The sequence below is a fragment of the Typopeltis vanoorti genome, chromosome 12 (genome assembly GCF_054136105.1).
Source record: "Typopeltis vanoorti isolate ZY-2024b chromosome 12, IOZ_Tvanoo_1.0, whole genome shotgun sequence".
NCBI lineage: Eukaryota > Metazoa > Arthropoda > Arachnida > Uropygi > Thelyphonidae > Typopeltis > Typopeltis vanoorti.
Window position 1 is genome coordinate 59966677 of NC_143560.1, and position 25568 is coordinate 59992244.

Consider the following 25568-nt stretch of genomic DNA (forward strand, 5'->3'; position numbering starts at 1 on the left):
CCCCCCCCCCCATGCAATATGGGAAGAGTGAGCCCAAGTATCACTGAAATATGATGATAAGTGAAAGTAAGAGTGAAGCAGTCTTTCAAAAATTTAACTATATTTGGGATCACATAAATAACATTATCAAAGAGTAATACTGTAGAACACTGGGCCCAAACCAAATTGAAATGTTGCAATAAGTAAATGAACAATACTGTAATGAAATCATCAATAAAAAGAGATGAACTAAAAAAAAAAAAAGTACTGCAGTAATGGAGAAGAAGAAAACATGGGATATGAAAGTTCACAGGAAATTTAGGGGTAATAATCAATAGCATCTTTAAAAGAGAAAAAAATTGGAAGGTTGCCAAATTTTTTTTGTCTACATTAGTAATACCTAATGTAGACGTAGGTTTCTGTGGTTAAGCAGTTCTGTAGGTAGTTTTCGGTATTGAGACCACATATTAATATAAAGACTTATATTAAATTATATATCAAAAAGCGAACAAAACTTGTCAGGTTAAAAAACCCGACAAGTTTTGTTCGTCGTCTTACATCATCAGGGGTAATGGTATATAAAGGTTTAACACAACAAAAGCTTATTAATGATTAATTACACACATTAGATGTTTTATTAGTAATACCTAATACTAGGTATTACTAATCATTTATCTGTCATTAAAAAATGACAGATAAATGATTAAGTATTAGAATCAAATGGAAAATAACAGAAAAAAGGATCAAAGAAAGATTACAATACAATACTGAACTACTGATTCATGCAGTTAAAACTTCCTTAGTAAACAAACAGCTAAAAGATCAAACCAAAAACTAAATAATAATAGAAGAATTAGTAAAAATGGTAATGAAATCTTAAATGGACATTCACAGTTTCCTCTGCATTTAACCCCCCCCCCATCCAACTAACAATATTATGCTATTATAGCATCATACTGTAATATCATAAATTAATGGTGCTATCCATAACTCATCATTGAGAAATTATGAATTAAAAATCTGCTGCATTATAATTAATAAATATCAAAAAGTTAAGACTGCTATAGCGAGTGATACTTACCTGAATGGATCTAGCACAAAAAACAATAACTATTAGGAGTAGACTCAGTTGTAAAAGCTGAAAAATATAGAGAAATGAGTAATAGTTTTATTTTAAAAAAATATTAAAAATAAATAAATAAACAAACTGCAGAATTGATTAAAAAATAATAAGAAAAACTTTTAGTTTTATATGATGCAAACATTTACATTAAAAATATAACATGGTTCACCATTAATAGAAGTGAAACTGAAATTATTAAGAAGAAATATCCAATGCTTAATACTATTGCACATTACTTGTTTTACATAAATTCATTTATGGAAAGAACTAAAGTCCTAAATCGCGCTTTCTATTGTTGGATAAAGAGGGGATAATGGGTATTCATTTGATCTTAAAATGACTGTTTCCTACATTTTTGGTAAATTGACACAGATCTTCCTGTCTGCCCATAGTGAGCCAGGTCACAATTACAGGGTACTTCATACTCCTGTATGTGATTGAGGAAAGAGTTTATTCTTAGGTGAAAACATGACAGTTGCCAGTTTGATGTTTAAATGTGGTGTTGACATCCACCTCAGAAAACATAAGAGATGCATTTGGCGCTATCATTGTAGCATGTCAGAACGAGTGGACAATGCCTTAGACACCCTTCACCATTGGATTAAATGGAAGAAAACAAAAGTGCAACATAGAAGTCATTACGAGAGAGAGAGAGAGAGAAATACTGCTTCTGAAATCAACAGCAGCTTTAAAGCATTCCCCAAGCCTCAACAAGTATGGCTCTATCAATTTACCAAAAATATAGGAGACAGTCATTTTAAGATCAAATTAATACTTGTTAACTTTTCTCTACCTTTATCCAACAATACACAGTGCCAATTAAGACTTTCGTTCTGTGTTATCTATTACAATTTTAAAATATTCCCACTATTAATTAATTCTTGCTGTTTGTGTTGTGACAGACTGTTTGTGCTTTGAAGATGCTGGGTATAAAACCAGTGATATATCAGCAACTATGTAAATCTTTCACCAGAAGGACATCAAAAGAACTGAATACTGATTAACCTTGATACAGGAAAACCTTGCTTAACGCAATTAATTAATCCATCAATTAATGCGTGCTAAGCAAAATCACGTTAAGTGAATACAATAAACAATAGGAATAATTATAATTCATCCATCAGTTAGCATAAATTTGGAAAAAAAATTACAGTATAAGCTATATTTGAGGATAAATATCATCCAAGTTAATAAAAATCAATTGCTTAAATTTTTATTTAATGTCTAAACATTTGATTGAGCTACTTTTTTACAAAAAAAAAATAAAAATAATAATAATAAATAAGTAAAGATGTTTGAATCATGCTTGACTTTATCATCTTGTCATGCAATTTGCAATAGCTGCATTCATTTATCGAGATTTCGGCAGACTTCATTCCATATCAGGATCAGCATCAAACAAAATTTCCTTAGCATGCTCAATGTGATTGAAAACTAGCTCAAGTTCTTTTGCAGTTAGCTTCTTAGTTGTAACATTCTCTTCTTGTTTGCACTCCTTATCTTCTTCATATGCACACTGTTCTTCTAGTTGAAGGAGATCATTCTCACTTAAATGTTCTGAACGGGAATCGAGCAAGTTTCTCACATCTTCATTATCCAGTTCATTAAATTTTAAGTTCTTTTCTAATTGCGCTGATTTCTTCAATAATGTTAGATCTTGGATTTTGCACACGATAAACAAACATAGGCTTGAGTTTAAAGTCGCCTTCTGTATTACCTCCTAATAAAAGTATAAGACAATCTTTAGATACTTTGTATCCTATTGAGATGCTTTAGTTTTAGCTAGGAAAGTTTTTGTTGGCATACGCTTCCAAAAGAGACCAATTTCGTTGACGTTGGAAGTTTGCTGATTGTCATAATCACCTTCCTGAATTATCTTTTGCAATTTTTCAGGAAACTTGGCCACAGATTCTTTATCAGCACTAGCAGATTCCCCAGTTATTCTTACATTATACAGTCCAGTTCGATTTTTAAAATGGTCAAACCATCCTAAAAACTTGCAGTAAAGTTTTCACATTCCTCTTGAAATTTGGCTCTTTCAATGAGGTAAAAATATCTAGAGCTTTTGCCTGAATATTCCCTGTACTAAGAGGTATTCTTTTTGGTTATAATTCTCAATCCAGAGTGATAGAAGATGCTCTATCATTAAATGGCTTCTATTTCAGGTGATCTGCATGCTTAAAGAAGCAGTAGCAACTTTTCCTTGTTCTTTGTATTCTTTGCTCTTATTTAATATAGTCCAAACTGTAGACTCACAGTATCCAAGGTCTTGCACAATCACTGTATTACTAGTGCCGCACTTTTGTCTCTTAATAACTTTCAGCTTTTCTGCTCACTGCAGATTGCAACGAAAAATTTTGCATAATGTAAAAAAAAATGCGTTAACTGATTAATCACTCACTTAAAGTGAGAAATAGTATAATTTCACTCAATCGCGCTGATTATCAGACATATCGAATTTGCGAGGTTTTCCTATACAAATAAGGCTCCTGGTCCAGAGGGTATTCCAACAGATGAGTGTGCTTCAAAATTAACACCATTTCTATATTGCCTATATAAGCTGGCATATTCATCTGGTATCTACCCAACAGCATGGAAGCCAGTTCTTTATCCAGCCTATACCTAAAAAGAGAGATAAAAGTAAGCCATCAAAATATCATTCCATTGCTCTTACCTCAGTATTCTCAGAAGTAAATGGAGAAGGTCATCAGCAAACAGCTTCTCACTATATGGAGTCCTATCATTTAATTAGCAATCATCACAATGGATCGTGACATTCTCATTCTACAGCAGACCTCCTCACTAACTTAATCCATCTTTGTTCACAGTCTATGAAAAGATTTGGAGAAACCCATGTAGTCGATTTCAATATTTCAAAGGCATTTGATTGCACCTGGCATCAAAGTTTTCTAATATCTACTATGTTATGGCATCTCTCCTGCCCTTTCTAACTGTTGCTAGTTTCCTCTCATCATTCATCTGGGGATGACTTCCTATCAACAGATTTCTTTATCGATGCTAGAATACTCTCACCCATGCTCTTCGTGATTTACTTCAATGACCTTCTCCCACCCACTCACCCTCTCTCTCTCTGTGACTTTAAATCCTATTCATAGTTCAGCATATGATAGTACCCTATATTCCTCTTCTTCATTCCAGAAACCCTGTAGTACTGAGATGAGTGAAGCCTCAAGATTTTCCATAACCAAACATTTAAATACTGATCTTCCCATTCTCAAGCAGGGTGAAGACAATTTAGTAAACTTCAGTGCTATTATAACTCAGTCCTGTCAAATTATCTGCAAGAAAGATTCTGCTTCATCCCACTTACTTATGATGATATTCTGATATCCTTTTTAAGATCAGATTTCTCTTCTTGGGCTAACTGTCACATCCAGCTTATCTTGGCACAAAAATATTATATCAATAGCCTCCTCAGTCTCTAAAATACTTCATCTTTTTTGTTCAAAACATTACTTGAATCCTGCTAATCTTCTAATACTTTATGAATCTCAGATCCAACCAACCTTGGAATACAGTTCTCAGATTTGGGGTGATGCACTCAAAACTTCTCTAGAATTCTTGATGATATACAGAAGTCAGTGATCTGCTTAATAGGTAACTCCTCTCTCTCTCTCTCTCTCTCCTTCATAAACTATCCTCCCATATGTGTGCTGTTTCAGTATTATGCCTTTTTCACAGATTCTTTCATGGACATTGCTCTCTCTAGAACTGCCCACTACCATTCCCCCGCTTTCTTCTAATCATGCAAGAAACAGAGAAACCACTGGCCAACACTTATATGCTGTCCAAATCCAAACATACCAAACCAACTTCTCATCACCTTCCTTCATTCCATCCACCTCTGTTCTTTGGAATAATCTTCCTCATTCTGTTTTTCCCAATCAGTACAATCCCCAACTCTTTAAGAAATATAGTCTTTCTCTTTAATCACTTGCCCACATATGGCACTGTTGTATTATAGGTCTTGTAATCTTTCATGTGTATGGGGGGGGGGTTATTATTAAAAAAAGGCAGATTCTTTCTTTGTGAAAATTACAACTTCCAGAAAGTATAAACAAATTCTATTATCAGCAAACATCTACAGTACACCCTACTATAATGTGATTAATTCGTACCGCGTTATATGGAAACCATGTTATAAGAAACTCAGATTTAACGTGCAAACCAGGTTAATTCGTGCCGCGTTATATGGAAACCGTATACCGTGTTATATGGAAACCGCGCTATAAGAAACTCAGAATTAGTACGAATCAGATTGATTCGTACTGCATTATATGGGAACCACGTTGAGTGAAACTCGGAAGTAAGTAAAATCACTTGTTAATCAGTTTGATTCGTCCTGCGTTGTATGAAAATTGCATTCTCAGAGCGTCAAGTTACGGTGCATACGGTTGTGGAAAAAATTTTACAAACACAAAAGGCAAGATAATATGTTAAGTACAATAAAATTATCTTTATTGGATTGAAGAGTTCATACAAGGAAATGATAAAAAAAATCAAACTAAAACTAAACTAAACTAAAAAACTGTTTTCCAACAAAACCAAGAAAATTATGTAAAATTGCGTAACATAATTTCATGTGTATTGAACGCTTTTAACACTCATCCTTGCTTTCAAATATGAGTGGCCTAACTCTTTGTCTTTTAATGGGCCAAATGTCTTCCTCACTTGACAAATCTTCATGTTGATTTTCAATCGTAGCTTTTTTTTCTAACTGTACTAAAACCTCTCTATACGGAGCTAAGCAGTTTCTTAACTCTCTTTTAAACTTTGCGCTGCGACATTATGCAAACCTGGGGTTAACAATTATTTTATTATTATTATATTACAACAAATAAAAAATATTACCTACAGTATTGTGTAATGTTGTCCAATTACGATAACACAAATTAAGCGAGCAAAAGGCACTTTATTGAACACTAATCGTGATATGTACGTCTGCATGGATTTACAGACAGTTTTCTACTAAGTTGCACTTAAAATTGATGACAAAGTGGGTGGTTGCAACAGCGAAAGTTCGGCAGTGCTATTGGATAAAAAAATTCACGCAAATACGCAACAGCCATTCATACGGTCTATTTTAAGCATTAAAACAGAGCACTGTGAACAATCTCGCATCGTTTCTTCGCTTATAGGGGAATTCCCTGATAACTGAAATTGGAAAATGGTGATGTACCTTCACCAAAAAGAAGGGAATTCCCCGTTAATTTCAACTGTAAAAATTTAACACATAGATAAATTCATGCTATAGAGAATCTTCTTAAACCGATTAAGTTGATGGAATGTTGTTGAATGGAAACCGCGTTATAAGAGTAGTGCGTTATAGGAGGGCTGTCGCAATTTTGGCTCCGCGTTATATGGAAACCGTGTTATAAGAGTACTGCGTTGTAGGAGGGTTGACTGTACTTAATTTTGCCTGGACCACTTCTTCTTAGGGTAATGATCTTATCAGGTTCATGACAATTCTAGAAATGCAAAACCTTTGACAGATGTCAGCATGAGAATATTACCTTAAGATGTTTATTGAAAAATAATATTACTGTAAAATTGCTAGCTGAGGTAATCCCTATATAAGTTATCATGTAGGTAAAGGGAGGGTAAAATGAATCACAAAGACTACCAGAAATAAGCATACCTCTGGCTGAATTTTCCATGTCACAATATACAAGCTTATTGCCCAAATGCTGTAAGCCATTGTTGGAAATTTAACAACCTTCTTGAAAGTTTAACAATTGGCTCACACAAGCTAGCTTTAGCACACCATCATGAATATAATCACATACAAACTGATCTCTTTTTATATGGTTATAAAATATCTACTATTAATAAAATACTAAACAGTTATTTGCTTAAACAACTCTCGGGTATAAATTAGAATTGAATAACTGTTTTATATGTTAAAGGGGTTCCTGAAAAAAGTTGCTCATATCATAAAAAAATTTCACATCCTAAAAGCTAGCAAGTTTAAAAGTCCTCAGGCCTTTATCCTTGTGCAAAAGACAAAATACATCTCTAGTCTCTTCTTGGTTTATACTGTATTTCTTGCTCATGTGACTTCAACGCTATAGTCAGACTAGTGTGCTCATATTAATCAAGAGGAAAGCATGAATTACATCAGTTTCTGCAACCTGGTATGCCTGGAGTGACTATGTCAAGAACAATGATAACTATATCAAATGGCTAGATATCACTCTTTTTCACTGCAAATCTGTTCAGTATACAAGATTATTCAAAGAATTCTGTAAATGTGAAGTCTTTCACTCAAATCTGAACAAGGCTGATTTCCATGTCTACCTCTTGCATGTGGAAAAAAGTAATTTGAAAAATTATCATTTAAAAGTATGTTTTTAATATTTTGCTTATATTTATAATAACTGTAATGGTAATTATTCGCTTTGTCAAATTTATGTTTGTATAGTAATACCTGTTCTATGTCATAAAAGATATTCTGGTTTTACTAATGACCCTATGATAGCCATAATTAATCACTGTTGCTCATTGGCAAAAAAAAAATAATAAAATAATAATCATAATAATAATAAGTTGCATTTTATATTATATAGTTTGAAAGTTCCTGAAAGAAGACAGAATTCATTCATTCTTAGTGTGAAAGATAAATATACAAGCCAAATCAAAGAACAATGCATAATCTTACAAAGGCTGAAATAGACATTTTATGTTGCCAAGTTATATAAAGATCCATGTTTGAAAAACATATTTATCTTGTGTGGAATTCTTGCTGAGAATGAATTGGCTCAGTTCGGTAGGATGATATTTGAATATTATTAATAATATTTGTTATTATTATTATTATATAAAACAACTCAGTGATGTGAGAGAGAGTGAGACAATCTTTTATCATCACAAATAAGAGATCCCAAAACTATTTCTGAAAGGCCTTGAATTTAATTTGTTTATAATTATTAATTTAACAGTCTGTCTTATATAAAAATTAGTTTTATTAAACACACACAAACACACATCAATAAATTTCAAAGATCAAACTTTTTCGAGCTGAACTGTTTTAAAAATACATTTTTTTTTTTCAAAGTTTTTAAAACACAAATGCGATTGCTGAAAAATTACGATTTTGAGTCTAAACTTCCTTGGAATCATAATTTACAAAGAAACTTAAATAAAAAGATCTCGTCCCATCTTCTGTTATTGTATCAGACTCAATCTTGATATGAACAAGTAACATGGCTTCATATAAATCTAATTAATTAATGCTGTGATAGGGCAGTTAGTCCTACCTGCAAAAACTGTGCATCTGTGAATTACATATAGTCTCCAATAGTCTGCTTGTTTTGTGAAATGAAAAACCTGACCTTCAGGAGGCAAAAAAAAAAAACCCTCTTACCTCCATATGAGATTATTTAACACCTTCAGCTGAAAATCTGTTTATTAAAATTCTTCACATTCTAGATGAGATTTAAACCACAAGTCTTGCTGAAAACAGTACACTCATCTTCTGATGTATCAATAATTTCATAAATATAAAGTTTTATATAACTTTTGATTTGTTTTGGGTGAAAAATACCTGAATGCACCACTTCAGAGTGGTTCATTCAGTATTTGTATTACTGCAATATGAAAATATGGACAATGCTGCTTGATAGTTATAGGCATGAAATATTGTAATATGCAAAAAAAAAAAAAAAGAGAAAAAAAAAATCTGAATTCCTGACATTTTTTAAACTTTGGGAGTTGGAGAATGGAAAATTGAAGTTCCCAAGAATTTTTGAGAATTCCAGAATATTTTACTTTGTTGCTTTAATATTCATAGTATCTCTTAAATAAGGTTTTTTGTTTATTCTAGTGATAATAATGTTATTATTATTATTAACTTTATTATTTAAATATAATTTTGAATTTCAAGAAAGTCGTTGTCACTGAAATCTTTTGAATTTGAATCCAATAATTCTTTAACATCTTCTGCATTGACACCATCAAAACCAAGGTCTTCAGCAATGGCAACAATTTCTTCAGTCACTTTGTTCACAGGATTATGAAAATCACCTAAGTCATTAGCACATTCTGGCAAAAGGTTTTTCCAAACAGCTTCTCATGCAGCTAGAAGACAATTTTTTTTTTGCTCCCGCAAGTCATGAATGTTTTCAATTGCATGTTTAATGTTAAAATTTTTCCAAAATTCTTGGAGCATAATCGCATTTTCTCCCGTCATTGTTTCTACTGCCTTTGAGAATTTCTTTTTAAGAAACTAGGCTTTGAAAATTGCAATGATGCCCATGTTTATGGGTTGTAGCAATGATGTTATTTGGAGGAAAAAATAAAACTTTCACATTCTCACACAGATCATTAAAAGAATTTGGATGACCAGGTGCGTTATCTAAAAACAAAAGAGCTTTGAAAGCCAAGTTATTTCTTTTGCAATAAGCTTTCAACTGCTGAACAAAAATAAGACTTAAACCAATCTTCGAATAGCCTTTTGGTAACCAAAGCCTTCTGATTGCCCACCTAATTACAGGTAAAATGTTCTTGTTACATCCTTTTACATCCTTTTACAGAGAGTTCAATAGACACTCAATTAGCATTACCTACAAGCATAACAGTTAAGCAATCCTTTGAAACTTTTATAGCCAGGCTGAGCTGCTCCTTTTTTTTGATTATAATAGTTTTAAATTGCATTTTTTTTCCATAGAGGCCAGTTTGAAGATAAATTTAAAGGTGAGTTAATTAAAACTCTTGCCGCATATATAAAGGGATTGTTGCAATTAATTTTGCTGCATTAATCAAATCCCGAGTTAAGCAAAACCGCATTAAGCAAGAGATACCTGTATTTCTTGCTATCTCTATTTCTAAATCTGCTTCAAATTCTCCAAGTTCATAGTTTTCCATTTCTTTGTTTATTTTTCTGTTTTGGACACTTCTACTGAAGTATACTTTTTTTTGAAAATTCATCTGATTATTGATTTTCCATAATTTCATTTTTATTTTCTATAATACAAAAACCATCATTAATCTTTTAAACAATAACTTATACTAAGACTTTATGTTTAAAAAACCATTACTCAGTTTCTTTCAAAACTTCATACTCAGAACTGTTTTTCTAAATTAAAAAAGGAATCTACAAGGGTGGTCTGAAAAGTTCTCGTGGACAATGCACCTTTGTGGGCAGGTGCATTGTCCAGATGAAAGATGATTTTTTTTTCTGCAAACTGGATCTTTTCTCACAAATTTTTTCTCTATTCTGGTTAAAAGATTGGAATAATGTTTCCCAGTTATTGTTTTACCCATTTCAAGATAATTAATAAAAAAATGCATCCCAAAACACCAATGCCATGACCTTTCCTGCTGATGGAACCGACTTTGTCTTCTTTGGCACTGAACAACTGGCTTCTGTCCACTGTTTTGACTGCCGTTTGGATTCTGGCGTGTAATGGTGAATCGAAGTTTCATCCATAGTAATAAATCAATGCACAAAATAATCAGTTTCATTCTTGTTAAAATGCTCCAGGCACTGTTCAGAGATTTTCATGTGAGTGCATTTTATCATACACTTGATCAATGATTTCTGGTGTTACTTTTTTGGACATCCTTCATGTGGATTATCTTCAAGGCTGGTACGGCCACGTTTAAACTCAGTAGCCCATTTCTTAATTGTCAAAAATGAAGGAGAAGAGTGCCCATAAACTTTTATGAACTTCGAATGAATTTATTTTGCTGTTAAACCTTCTTTTACAAAGAATTTTATAACTGCACGATACTCAATTATATCCATTTCAAGGCATACAGAGAACATTTTTGCTTCAGACAGCTGTATAAAACAAACTACTTGATAAAATGACTTGCAATTTCACACGGATGCTTATAAGATGTACCAACTTATTTAAAAAAAAAAAATCTTGCCAATAGTGTTGCCATCTATGGTTGAGGCCAAGAACTTTTCAGACCACCCTCGTAAAAATTACTTAGCTTGTTAATAGATTTGTATCATCACTGAGTGCTTCAAATGTAAATCATAAGGGTGTTTAATATATTTAAATTTAATTTAAATTATTAATTTAATAATTTAATATATTTTTAGCAATTTTTGAATATATGCTTTCCATAAATAAGAGATCTTTCTTTAAAAATTGGTCAGTTATACTTTCCAACATGTTCCAATGTGTTCTGCAGTCCAAAATGATATAATTATTTTTTACAAAATATAATTTCTTTTTGGCAAATATATAAACAATTCAGCAATTTTTCTTATAACGAAGTGGAAACGATATCCTGTAAAGCATTCAGACAGTGCATGGGATCGAACTTGATGGTAACATAGCTGTTGGAGGCTTCCCAATCAGCTGGCAATAATCTTGCTACCACTTACCCTGCCAGGTTGTGCCTGGAAGGAAACTGGGTCAATGGTAGGGGGCACTGTCCAAGACAAGACTTGGACTGAAGGCTGGATACTTCCTGTGTGTGAGTTATTTATACAAGTCCCTCAACTCTGACTGCATGCCCTTCTCTTTGTTTTCTGAATCAATCACCCTACACATGAAAAGTCAATCATAAAAATACTAGAGTATTAACTGTGGATACAAAAACTCTCCCATAAAAAATTCAAACTATGAAAATTAGAACAAATAATAAAATTACATGCAGCAACCAATCCAAAATAATACCAAAACTTTTTCCAATAAATAAATTTTTCATATTCATTTCAACAACATTCAAGACAATAATAATACACACATTAGTGACATACAGGCCCGGCTGCTGGCATGTGCGAAGTGTGCAAATACACAGGTGCCGCAGAAGAAAAGGCGCCTAAAAGATGTCAAAAAATATGAGATAAGAGTTTAAACGAACAACAAATGGTACATATAATTATGAATGTAAGTCGTCTTCCGTTTGGGCCCCTTCAGATCTTCGCAGAAACGAACAAATAAATTCTGAAATTGTATCCTGGACCCGATTATATCACTGTAATTTTTGATTAAAATTTACAAAAATATACCTAAAATAGTTCTTCTTTATTTTTTGATGTATCATAAATCAACTTATGATTAATTGTTGAGTTCTGTGTAAGGGCCATATCCTAATTTTAATCGGATCGGATGCATGTGGTCCGGCCCTAAAAGTCGGCTTACTACTGATAACTCATTCTTCTCGACATTCGAGCCTGTTACATTAGTGGGCTGTTAGGGCGGCATCAGCGACACAAAATAATCGGCAAACTCTCGAGTCCAATGCGAAACATTCTTGTAAAATTCTCTTATCTATTTTCGTTGAATCTTCCTGAGAAAACTAAGTAGGCTAGTATTCTATAATAACATTTCCAGAGATAGAACATTTTCTAAATTATAATTAATAAAGAACTACCTGTGATCAAGCATGAGTCAAGAAAAATTAAATAGTTTGGCACTAATTTCAATAGCAAATAATATTGCTCAGTCTATCAACATTGATGTACTGCAACAGGATTTTGCTAAAATGAAAGCCAGATGAGTCCCTTTTAGCAAAATTAATGTAAAGAATATTTGAATAAATTGCTTAACTTTATATTACTATTTGATATTATTTTAAAAATTTATATAACTTGAAAAAATTTGTATAAGCCGGACTAATCCGTAGGTAACATTATACTGTAAAGCGATTTTCATTCGTTTTTCATTTCCTATTCATTTTATTCACACTTTATTCAAAAAAAACTTTTGGAAAGGTGCTGAACATTAATTGCACACACAAGAAAAATACAATGCGCCGGTCCTGATGACATACTTCACCACTTAGAGACATCAAAACTTGATCTTCTTATTTTCCTAAGAACCTCAGTTGACAACAGTCCATCTCAACTATCCCAGCTACATCCTACGTGATGTTTTTCCCAAAAAAAGGATGGAACATGGGCTTTTGTGAAATCTGATAATTAATTAATTACCATGTGATGGTACAGCATAAGTTCCCTTTTTTTACAGGAATGTATAGCACCCTCTAAGTTCCCCCAAATTTTATCCAGGCTCCAGAACCGGCATAGCTGACGAATAAGGCCTACGGCTGGATCAGTATTCCTGACTGTAATCCGTGTGTGTCTATGGCCGGATTGCGGGATGAAAAACCCCAGATAAACTACAGGGGAAAAACCCTACTGTCCACGCCCAAAACCGGCTAACTTGGCTATGGCTGAGGAAGATCCTTAAGCTCCTTACATCGTCGACGGGAATCGAACCTAGGACACTCCTTCCCCAGGCATATGGTTGCGAAGCACAAAGCCACTAGGCTAACCACGCAGACTATCGTGAAATCTGATATCCCCCTGTCAAAGGCTATCCAACTTAGAATCCCCACTTTTCGATCTGCTCTTGCTCAAGATTTCCTTACCTCACTTGACAGCTTTAATGTGCTACCTTTACCACTCCCATAACTCTGACAATTTTGCTGTCTCCTTTTTGTCTACCTGTCATTAAAAACTGATTTCTTACAAACTAATTATCCAAATTGTGAGAATGTCCTTCTTGAAGACTTTAATGTCCAAACTGGCTCCCCTTGCTCTAACTTCAGAGATCAAGTTGGAAGTGGTAAAGAGCCTGTTTCAAACCAAAGAAACTGTTCTAGAGAAGACCAAATATGGAAATCTTACAAGACACTTCAGGCCTCCAAATATACATGGATTTGCCATGAGTCATGACCTAACACAAATATTCAATCTACCAACCAGAATATCAGATAATCCTCATCATTCTACTAACGTTCTTGACCTTTTCTTAACCAATTGTCCCTACAAATATATTGTGGATGTCTGCTCTCCTCTTGAAAATTCTAACCACAATCTTATTCAAGTCCTCCTCTCTACAGTTCATCCTCCACCCAGCCAATCTCAGCCTCACATCATTTTCCATGGTCACATTACTGCTTTCACTCTCATGATCCAAACACCTGCACTGAACTAGTAACCAACATAATCCTCAATGGAATGAGAGCCTTCATTTCCCACTCCAGTACAAACCCCAGACCTGTATCCAAACCTTGCTTCTCAAAAATGTGCCTGTGTCATCCATGATAAAAATGCAGCTTATGTTCAGTGGCTTAAATTAAAAACTCCAGCTTCTCATTCAGCTTATGTGTAAAAAAGATATCAACAATTCCAAAGCAGACTTCATAAGAATGAAATGCAATAAACTCGTCTCCTGCTCAACTGGCAATCAAGACTTCTGGTCTCTTGCTAAGGCTGTTGGGTATAACTTCTGCCTTTCTATGTTGCTACCTCTCTTGCATCCTGATGGCACTATGGTAACTTAACCCAAGGAAAAAGGCAGAGCACTTCTGGGCATAATTTTTTTTTCACCAATTCCTACCTGGTCAATCTAGGCAAATCACTTCCCATACTTCCACGAACTTTCCACTGCATGCCTCCTCTAAACTATTGCCAAAAGAACATCAGAAAAACCCTCATTAATATTAATGAATATTAATCTTGACACTAATAATTCGTGTCAAGATTAATATTCAAGGACAATTAGACAAGGTTCCTCCTAATCCAATTGGTATTCCAGTTGTGCTGAAGACTTATGCTCATGCTCTCTGATTGGACTGCCACCTTCCTCACTGGTTATTCATTGTATGTCATGGTGGATGGCTTCCTCTCACCAGATTTACCCATCAACACTGGAGTATCTCAGGATTCTGTACTCTCACCAACGCTCTTCCTCCTCTACATCAATGATCTCATTTCTCTGACTTCAAACCTAATACACAGCTTTGCCACAGTACTCTTCATCATTTGATAAGTCCTAAAGTAACCTAATCTTAGATGCCTCAAGATCTTTCATAACTAGTGACTTGAACAACGACCTCCTCAACATCCTGAAATGGGGTGAAGATAACTTAGTAAATTTCGACACCAATAAAACTCAAGCCTGCCTTATTACCCACAAGAAAAATATCCTTCCTCATCCACTCTCATTTTTGATAATGTTCCCATTTCCCCTCAAGATCAACTTTCACTTCTTGGGTTGGCTGTCACATCCAGTTTATCCTGACACAAACATATTACTCACATAGCCTCCTTAGCATCTTAAAAATAGCTTGGTGTTTCTTCTGTTCTGAACGTTGGTTCTCTTCCTCTTGACTCCTGACACTCTATAAGTCTTAGATTCATCCAACTTTAGAGTACTGTTCTCACATTTGAGTGGAGCAACCAAGACCTCTCTAAGAATTCTTTATAATATTCAGAAGAGGGCAATCTGCTTAATAGACAACCCTTCCCCCCATCGGTCACTTTATCATAGACCAACCAACTGTTTTAGCTCTGTGCTTTTTCTATAGTACTTTTCATAAGCATTGCTCCTCTGATTTAGCTGCTTCCATTTCTCCACTTTCTTCTAGCCATAGAAGAATTAGAGCAGCCACTGGCTGAACTAACTTCTCATCAGTTTCCTTCATCCCATTTAGCTCTATTCTTTAGAACAATCTCCCTCATGCTGTTTTTTTCCACTAAGTACAACCACACACTCTTTAAGCAACATATCAACAGTCTACATTTTTTTCCTTAATCACTTGTCCACACATGGCACTGTAGTGTTATAGGTTGTGTGTGAGGTCAACATAAAAAATTCTACATTATCAGAATCTAAGTCATTACATTTCTTCATCACTGTATTTACAACATCATTGTCATCATAACTCTTATTTTCATTAAATATCATTGCTATTGCTTTCTTTTTTGATTTTTTGACACTGAGCACTTTTATCACAACAAAATGAAGTGTATGATTTTAACATAAGTGCTGAAAGACTGGAAATAATTTTCCTAATTTTTCATAACTAGTACTAATAAGATACGAAGAGTTCTGTTCTCTTTATGTAAAATTACCTTCTTCAATTACCTGCAAATCTTGTAAGAAAGGATTCAAAAAAATAACCATGGATCTAAATTGTATTGATAGTGAGAAATGACAGTATATCACTACTTTCTTAGCTAAGAAACCTTACAACATATATACAGGCAAAAGTGATAGAGAATTACCTTGCATCCTTAAATAAGGTAGAAATTTGATATTTAAAGAATTGTTTTCTCTAAAACTGGAAAAAACAGAGAGATTATAATACACTTCTGTGTCAAAATATATATTTTTTTAATTTAAAAGAAATTTCAAAAATATAAAAATAGTCTTGTTTTTTTTTTTTTCATTCTGAGAGGATGAATATCTATTTGTTTATCAAAAATAAATAAATGATTCATTTATCAGGGCCAAATTACTTCAAATAAAAATGAAGTGTAGAGATGCTTAGCACAATTAAGTTTTCACAGACTGATATAATTGCCAGCATGATTTGCAAAATAAGCAGCATGCCCACTTAACCAACAGGATGAGTTCAAACCTCAATGTGGACAATGGATGTTTATCTATGTCTTTAGATGGTCGTTGAATTTCACTGCCAGTGTGAGACCACTGCTAATTGGAGGATTGGAGTATCATGTATGGTCTCTCCTAGGGAAAAGTTGCCATATTATCTAACAATTAGCCCATTCGTGGTACCACTTACTTATATTCTATATGTGTACAACCTTTCATGTTAGGTACCGTCATAAATTTTTCTCTACTAATACTATAAATTAGAACAGTCATTTATCTGTAAAGAAAATCACAAATTTTCAAGAGACTCTCAAAAACACTTGTCAGATATGTCAAATTTGCATAAATTTGTGTATTTTAGAAGTCAGCAGTTTTCTGCAATTAAGTGGTAATTTTTTTAACCACAAATTAATTGCAATATAAACATATTTACACACACACACACACACACACACACACACACACACACACACACACACACACACACACACACACACACCGGTTTAGCGAAATGTAACATTTCAGATTTAAGCTTGATATCTCTCTTTCTTGCGCGCACGCACACACACACACACACACACACACACAAAAACAGAAAAACTAAATCAATGTAAACAGCAAAAATTACCTGGCGATGGTGGATTGGTATACCCAAACATAACTGCCTCAGTCCGACAGATACTAAAAGGCAAAATCCTAGGCTAGGCAAATACAGAACTCTTTCTGCTACTACAAATCCCACACGAAAGAAAATATTAGATGCAGGTAGAAAGGGTATAAGAAGAAAAGCCAGTGACATTGAGGTCAACCTGTTAAATAAAAATTACAAAAATCATTTCTTCTATAATTATAATAAACGATATTAGCATCCAGTCAATAAAGAGTCATCAACAGCAGAACTAAGTTTTACTTAGCTCTGTTGATAATTGACAAAGGTCCAATCCTCCCCATCCAACCTCCTCAGTACTTTTGCCTGTTTATAAACTGATCATTAGATCACTTCATATTTTTATGCGATTAATTTTTAATTTTCGCAAGAGAAAGAATCTTTATTCCAAGTTTTAAAAAACAATTCTGCTACATATTGAAAGAAATAAAATCATACCCAAATTGAAGTTGGTAATACAATAATAACAGATGTTAAACTAAACCCTGATGCCATCTGAGTGATGAAAAGTTATCATTCAAATCACTATAAAACAACAAAGAAATTCTAATTAAATATCAATAAAAATGACCAAACAATCGCCCAGAATACAAAATCAAGTGCAGAAATAATAACAGCACAAAAATAGTAATGAATTATGATCTTACATACATTAGGAAAATTATAGAACAAACTACTACGTTAGAGTAAAACTTTAGTTTAATATAAACCAAAATAAACACTCGACATTTCAACCTTCACATTAAGGTCATCATCTAGAGTATACATATATATATACAAAGAAACAAGCTGCACAACCATCTACATGGTAAGCTAAAGTTACTGATCAACCATTATAACTATTGCCCTCACCTATGGTGTAAAAAAAAAAAATCTTACTACATAAAAGCTAGTCCTGTTATTGTTCTTATTAGGTTAAAATTAAATTAAGCTGGATAGCAACATGTTCAAGTATACGTTTCATCCTCGACTTCCAAAAAAATGGGATTTCTCTTTCACTCAAGATGTTACTTCACCTCTAAACAGCTGTTAACCTTATACAAATCACAAATCTGCCCAGCTATCGAATATTGTTCTTATATTTGGCTCCTAAAAGCTCCTTCAAAATGCTTGACTCAATACAGAGGAGAGCAATTAGACTGATAAATGACCCATCTCTTACCAACTCACTTTCACAAAGACGTTCAGTCTCTGCAATTTGTATATTCTAGAAATATTTCCATGGAAAATGTTCATCTGAAACAGCATCAATAATTCCCCAACTCTGTACTAAGCCTATTGGAACATGTACAGTTGCCGCCCAACATCCTTTCATGGTACACCTTGGAACCCACAAAACAAGTTCCTTCTCCTCCTCCTTCATCCCTGCTAATGCTGTATTTTGGAACAGTCTTACCCCTGATCCATGTGTAGAGGCTTAAGTGCTGTCAGGACATCATGTTGGAGGCTTAATGGATTTTTTACAACACACAGAAAAGAATTAAAACAGAATTTAATACTTCCTATATTTCATCTCAGTCACTGAGACATCTTCAGGGATTACAAAAAAACTAATGTAACATTAACACAAATAACAAACAATACTAAGCCCAACCACGTGGATGACATTAAAGTCCTAACTCGGTAGAGTGCCCTCTAAGGGTGGTTGTAGGTGGACTGGAATGTAGGGTGGGACCTCTGGTGATAAGTGTTTCCCAAATCTTAGGAAGCATATGCAACCGTATTTATTAAGATTTGGTTGATTTCTGAGAGCTGCTGCTGATTCTAAGAATAGTCTCTCTTTTTTGAATTTGGTGTGGTGGAGCGTGGTGGTTTTTTTCCATGAGATCCTATGGGTTGTATCCAAGACATGGTCAGCAAGGCCTGACTGACCAAAGTCGTAGTGTTGCAGATGTATGACTTGTATTCCTCCAGGCAGATGGTTGCTAATCTGCCTGTCTGTCCAAAGTATGCCAGCTTACAGGAATAGGGTACTTTATAAACTCCAGGCACTGAGAGAGGAGGGACTCTACCCATTTTAAAACTCTCATAGAAAATATAACCTTAAATAACACAGACATATTGGTAAGCTTTGACATCTCCTCATTGTTTACCAATATCCCCGTCAATGATATTTTAACACTCTTAGAAAACGTTTTTCCTTCTGACATCTTAAATCTCTTTTCCTTTGCCATCAATTCTGGTTATTTTTCTTGGAAAAACAAAATCTACAAGCAGACAGAAGGAACCGCCATGAGTTCCCCCCTCACCCCCCCCTCTTGCCAATTTTTATATGGAAGATTTTGAAAAACGAGCCATAGACTCGGCCCCTCTCAAACCTTCTATCTGGCTAAGATATGTTGATGATATGTTCTCTATTTGGCCTAAGGCCCAGACACATTAGACTCCTTCCTCAGTCACCTCAACAGCCTACATCCTAGAATCCAGTTTACGATGGAAAGGGAAAAGAACAATTGTTTACCCTTCCTAGACAACTTAGTTACATGCCTTCCTAACGATACACTTTCCTTCACTGTGTATAGAAAACCCATGCACACAGGCAGATACATTGACAAACTCTCCCACCACCACCCCACTCAACAATATGGCATTATTAAAACTCTTACCAAGAGAGCCCACGATCTTTGTTCCAGTGGAACCACCCTTACAACTGAACTTGACCACATACACAACACTTTCCTCTCCAATGGCTACAGTGATCACAGTATCAAAAAAACAATTGGTTCCTTCCCCGGTCTTCTCATCAGAAAGAGTTTAAAAATGCCATCACCATACCCTACATCTGTCGCACATCCGAAAAAATAGCCAAGATTTTAAACAAGTACAACCTACACACAGCATTTAAGCCCCACTGCAAACTTGCTACCCTTATCCATTCTACAAAAGATCAGCTCCCTCCTCTCTCAGTGACTGGAGTTTATAAAGTACCCTGTTCCTGTAAGCTGGCGTACTTTGGACAGACAGGCAAATCAGCAACCGTCTGCCTAGAGGAACACAAGTCATACATCTGCAACCACGACTATGGTCAGTCAGGCCTTGTTGATCATGTCTTGGATACAACCCATAGGATCTCATGGAAAAAAAACACCATGCTCAACCACAGCAAATTCAAAAAAGAGAGACTATTCTTAGAATTAGCAGTAGCTCTCAGAAATCAACCAAATCTTAATAAATACAGTTGCATTAAGCTTCCTAAGATTTGGGAAACACTTATCACTAGAGGTCCCACCCTACATTCCAGGCCACCTACAACCACCCTTAGAGGGCACTCCACCGAGTTAGGACTTTAGTGTCATCCATGTGGTTGGGCTTAGTATTGTTTGTTATTTGTGTTTATGTTACATTAGTTTTTATGTAATCCCTGAAGATGTCTCAGTGACTGAGACAAAATATAGGAAGTATTAAATTCTGTTTTAATCCTTTCCTGAGTGTTATAAAAAATCCATTAAGCCTCCAACACGATCTTACCCCTGATGTATTTCCCAAGGTTTCAGTACATAACTGAAACAGCAAGTACACAATAATAGAAAATTTTAAAAAGTGTCTCCATGATAGCTAAAGAAAAATATCAAAAATGGTCAATATTTTCCAACCTTGAAAAAATAAATTGTAAACTATAAATAATTAAAAGTCAAGAAAGATTAACAGCAAAAGTACTAATTCCCATAAAGAAGATAATTGTAGACCAACAGATGTATTTAAGTTAGTGCAATGGAGTAAAGTTTCACAGTTTCCTTATAAAGATATTAACTAACCTACTCTATAAAGGACTTTTGTCTTATTCTAAAGAATGTTGTGTTTGGCATGTTCAGCGAGTTCCAATTGTTCTAGATCATGGTACCTGATATAAGACTTACGTTCTTTGTGATGGGTAAAAGATCTTTCAGACTATCCATAATAAGATAAGCCATAAGAACAACAAATCTGGTAAACTTTTCTTTCTTTTAAGGTTACATGGTGGTCATCATTCATAGTGAAGAATTTATGGAAACACAACACACATGTTAGAATAATTACTTTACTTATCATTAAGAAAGATTCTTAATGATAAGTAAAGTACTGTATTTGCTGGCGTATAAGACGTACTTTTTTTCTTTGAAAATAGGTCTGAAAAACAGGGTGCGTCTTATACGCCGATACCCAGTTTTTTATTACTTTCATTTCTGGAAATTTTCTCTGTTCCAAGTTACTTGATTTCTTTCTTGCTTCCCTGCAGTGCATGAGGGCATTGCAGTTATATAGGGTTCAGTGGATGTGCATGCATTATCGTCGATGATCACAGCTGTGTTTCTGTTCGTTTAAACTTTCCAATTGTTGTCACGGTTGTTGTGAATGGTGATAAATTTCTGCCGTTTAAATTTTCTCTAAATTTCTTGGCAAATTATGGCTGAAAAACGTCGGCATTGCTACAATGTTGCATACAAGCTATGTGTGCTTGCGTGTGCTAAAGAACATGGAAACTGGGCTGCAGAGAAGCATTTCTGGGCACCTCCAACTGAGAAAATGATAAGAACTTTAGAGTTTTTTTCTCTAAAAAATGTGTACAAAAAAGGGGATGCGTCTTATAGGACGGAAAATACAGTAATTATGTTTATATTTATGGAGACACAATGTGTGTTGTGTCTCCATAAATTCTTCACTATGAAATCTAGTAAACACATGGAAAACCAAGGGGAGAAAGTTTATCCTCAGGAGATGTGAGAAAAATGGAGATTTTTCTGACAGGATGATGATGTATAATAAATTTAGTTTAATCCTTTTTCCAAGTGTGAGCAAACAAAGTTTGCACCTGAAAATATCTTCATAACTGGGGTAAGGTAGTACAACACCGGACAACTCGTAGCAAAGATGGACCAAGCTAACATCACTCCTATCTCAGTATCTTCCATAATGTAAAACACATTTCCTTGCGGATGTGTATAATGTTATGCATTAAGGGAAGGGCCACTACCCAGACGATTAAACTAAATTTATTTTAGTCTAACTAAGTGAAAAATAAACTTTCAACAGGATGATGATGGTAGTTATGGTTCATTGTGGTTGGTGGATTGAGTGGTGGAGGTGGAGAGCTGTGGAGTGGGTGCCCTCCCCAGCCCCTCAATGAGTCTTTGGACTCCTTGAAGGTGGCACGTAATAATAATAATAATAATAATAATAATAGATAGATAGATAGATTTAGAAAATATAAGAATCTTAATCGTGGTGATTTAGTACTTTTAGATAATAAAATTAATCTTAAAAAGGTTTGTAAGTTAGGTAAAAAGGCTTCAGGTCCATATAAGAAAAATTATCTCCTGTAACTTTTAAAACATAAGATATAAAGGATCCAACTAAAACACTAATTGTACATTCATAGGTTAAGATTATACCTGTTAAGGATAGGCAGTTTAGTATGCTTAGGAGATAATTTAAATAGAATATTAAAGGTTGAAAGTTTTCCTGGCCTAAATAATAAGAAAGCAGAGTTTCACAGAGATAAAACAAGATATCAATCTAATTGTTCAGAAAGTTCACGGTAACAAAGCCAAAATAATTACAAATGATCATATAGTTATGTATATAAGTCTAAATCTAAGTTCTCTAAAAAGAAAGAAGATAATAAAAATAAGCAACATGACAATTCAGGTCATGAAATAATTGTACTTTAGAAGAGTTAATGTCAGAGTATCATAAATGTTTATATGATGATTCAAAATGTTTTAAAGAAACTACATCTTCTAACTTAGAAATTGTTAATGAAGTTAACCAAGCTTTTGAAATTGTTAATAAAGACTCTGCATTAAGAAATGATAAATCTATAGAGCTGAATAAACCGTTAGAAAGTTATATGAATAATTTTGCACATATTCATAATAGAAATTTGGATTTATCAGACGTTTGTGTCTGATAAATCCAATTGTGTCTGATAAAATGGCCCCAAAGCAGAAGAGTAATGATGCTGGCAGTTCAGATATTTTAAATTCTAAAGAGAAGCAGTAAAGTGCTTCCTTTAAGTGAAAAGGTGAATGTTCTCGACTTCATAAGGAAAGCAAAAATCGTATGCTGAGGTTGCTAAGATTATATTTACATTCACATAACTTGAATTACAGTATATTGATAAAACTGTTCTATTTTATTATTAGTTATTGTTGTTAATCTCTTCCTGTGCCTAATTTATAAATTAAACTTTATCATATGTACAAGAAAAAACAAAGTATATAATTAGTATATATAAAACAAATCACACACACACACACACACACATATATATATATTACCATATACAATATATATGTGATTTCTTTGCATTTAGCGTTGTAATTATGTGCTTGGTACTGGCAGGGCCGCCACGTGATTAAGTGGTAGTGATATAACAGAAACTTAATTGTAGTTTTAAGTAGTAAACTTGCTTACAGTATATTGTAATCCTTAGGGAATAACACAGCAATGTATATGTATTTATGTGTGTGGCTTATGTATTGTAGATATATTATTTGTAGGTTTGTGTTCCAGTAGTGTTCGTATGTTGCTGAACAAACTGAACATAGCTGAATGCTATGTTCAGTTTGTTTTGTAAAGTATTCTGTGTTATCTTTCAGTATTGAATTTAACTGTGTAAGTAAGAGTATGAGAGAATATTGAGTTCATTTATGTAATTCTTAAAATGACCATTTGGTTGTTCTTTGAATGTATTATCTATTGTATATAATTACATGTTTACAGAGAAGGGTTGCTTAAGGGTCAAATGGTTAGTGAAGATAAAATGAAAGTGTTTGAGAGCAGGAACCAAACCTTGGAGATTCAGTGGCAAGCCTTGAAGAAAATCCTGACTGATTCATGGAGTGGCATGTGGTAAGGTTGTCTACAAGGATAGAAAAATCAGAACTCCATGGTGGACACAGGAAGTTAAAGAAGAAGTGAAGGAAAAGAAGAAAGCATATCAAACGTTCCTGGGGCAAATAAGTCAGCTTGTGCTCTTAGAGAATACAGAGACAAATGTAGCAAAGCTAAACACTGTGTGAAACTAGCTAAACAAAAGTCATGAGAAGACTTTGGTAAGAACATAGAAAATAAATATCAAGAAGGTTGCAAGATATTCTGGAGGTTGTTGAAGAAGCTCAGAAATGGAGGAAAGAGTGATGTAAAAGAAATCAGAGATGATAAAGGTAACATGAAAACTGGAGAAAAAGGTATCCTTTATAAGTATGGAGTAATTACTTCGAAAAATTGCTAAATGAAACAAGGAATGATAGCACTGTGGTAAAAAAACTCAACAGGCATACATTCAGGAATACATATCCATACTTGAAGTAGAAAAAGCCATCAAAGGCTTGAATGTGAAAAGGCAGCAGGAATAGATGATATTAAACCCAGAAATGTTGAAGTATGGAGTTATAAAAGAATTACAGTGGCTGCACTGCATAGTTCAAAAGGCCTGGACAGAGGAACGAATTCCTGATGATTGGAGTAGAGCTCTCATTTAACCCATATATAAAAAGGGAAATAAAACTGAATATGAGAATTACAGAAGTTTTCCCCTACTGAGTGTTCCTGGTATGATTTATGCAAGTATACTTGAGGAACGGTGGAGAAGGATTGTGGAAGAAAAGCTTGGTGAAGAACAAGCTGGATTCAGGCCAAATACAGGCTGTCAGGATCAGATCTTCACTTTACGACAAACAGTTGAGAAATCATGGAAATATAACAAAGTTCTGTATTTAAGTTTTGCAGATCTGGAAAAGGCACATGACAAGGTGCCAAGAGAGAAGTTATTCAATACGCTACAGTTATATGATGTCAATAGGGCATTATAAAAAGCAATACTAAGTCTTTGTTTGAGTTGTAAGTCAGCAGTTAGAATTGAAGGAATTCCAGGAAAATGGTTTAATATTAAATCTGGTGTCAGACAAGGATATACATTACCCCTCTGTTATTCATTATCTATATGATATACATTATCCCCTCTGTTATTCATTATCTATATGGTATACATTATGAAGGAAAGTGGTATTAAACATGATATCAAAATTGGAGATGTTAATGTCAGCTCTTTGCTTTATGCAGACGATGTCATACTTCTCAATAAATCCACTACAAGTCTGCAAGATTCCCTGACTAAATTGAATAATTGTTGTAATGGATATGATATGAAGGTAAGCAATAACAAAACAAAGATAATGAAAATAGGCAGAAGTATTGAAAATATCAACTGCATTGTGAATGGAGAACCTGTGGAGCAAGTAAACCATTTCAGCAACATAGGCACGATTTTTAGTGAAGATGGTAAATTAAATATGGAAATAGACAACAGAATCAAAAAAGCTGGTATGGTAGGAAGATCAAGTCAACTGAATAAATTCATATGGAATATGAGAGAAATTAGTCAGAACACTAAATCAGATGTATATAAGACAGTGTTCAAACCAGTTTTAACGTATGGATCTGAGAGCTGGGTCAGAAGTAAAACACTTGACCAAAGACTAGAGACCAC

General features: G+C 34.1%; 1 protein-coding gene across 2 annotated transcripts in view; it reads right to left on the bottom strand.

Moving 5' to 3' along the window:
* The window catches only part of Tmtc4 (Transmembrane O-mannosyltransferase targeting cadherins 4), a 390299-nt gene that overhangs the window by 191631 nt on the left and 173100 nt on the right, over positions 1-25568 (bottom strand). For both annotated transcript variants that reach the window (XM_090402208.1, XM_090402207.1), the window contains exons 9-10: positions 17060-17240; positions 1061-1117 (exon numbers count right to left, since the gene is read on the bottom strand). In XM_090402208.1, coding sequence (XP_090258334.1) covers positions 1061-1117; positions 17060-17240 — 238 coding nt within the window. The remainder of the gene's footprint in view (positions 1-1060; positions 1118-17059; positions 17241-25568) is intronic.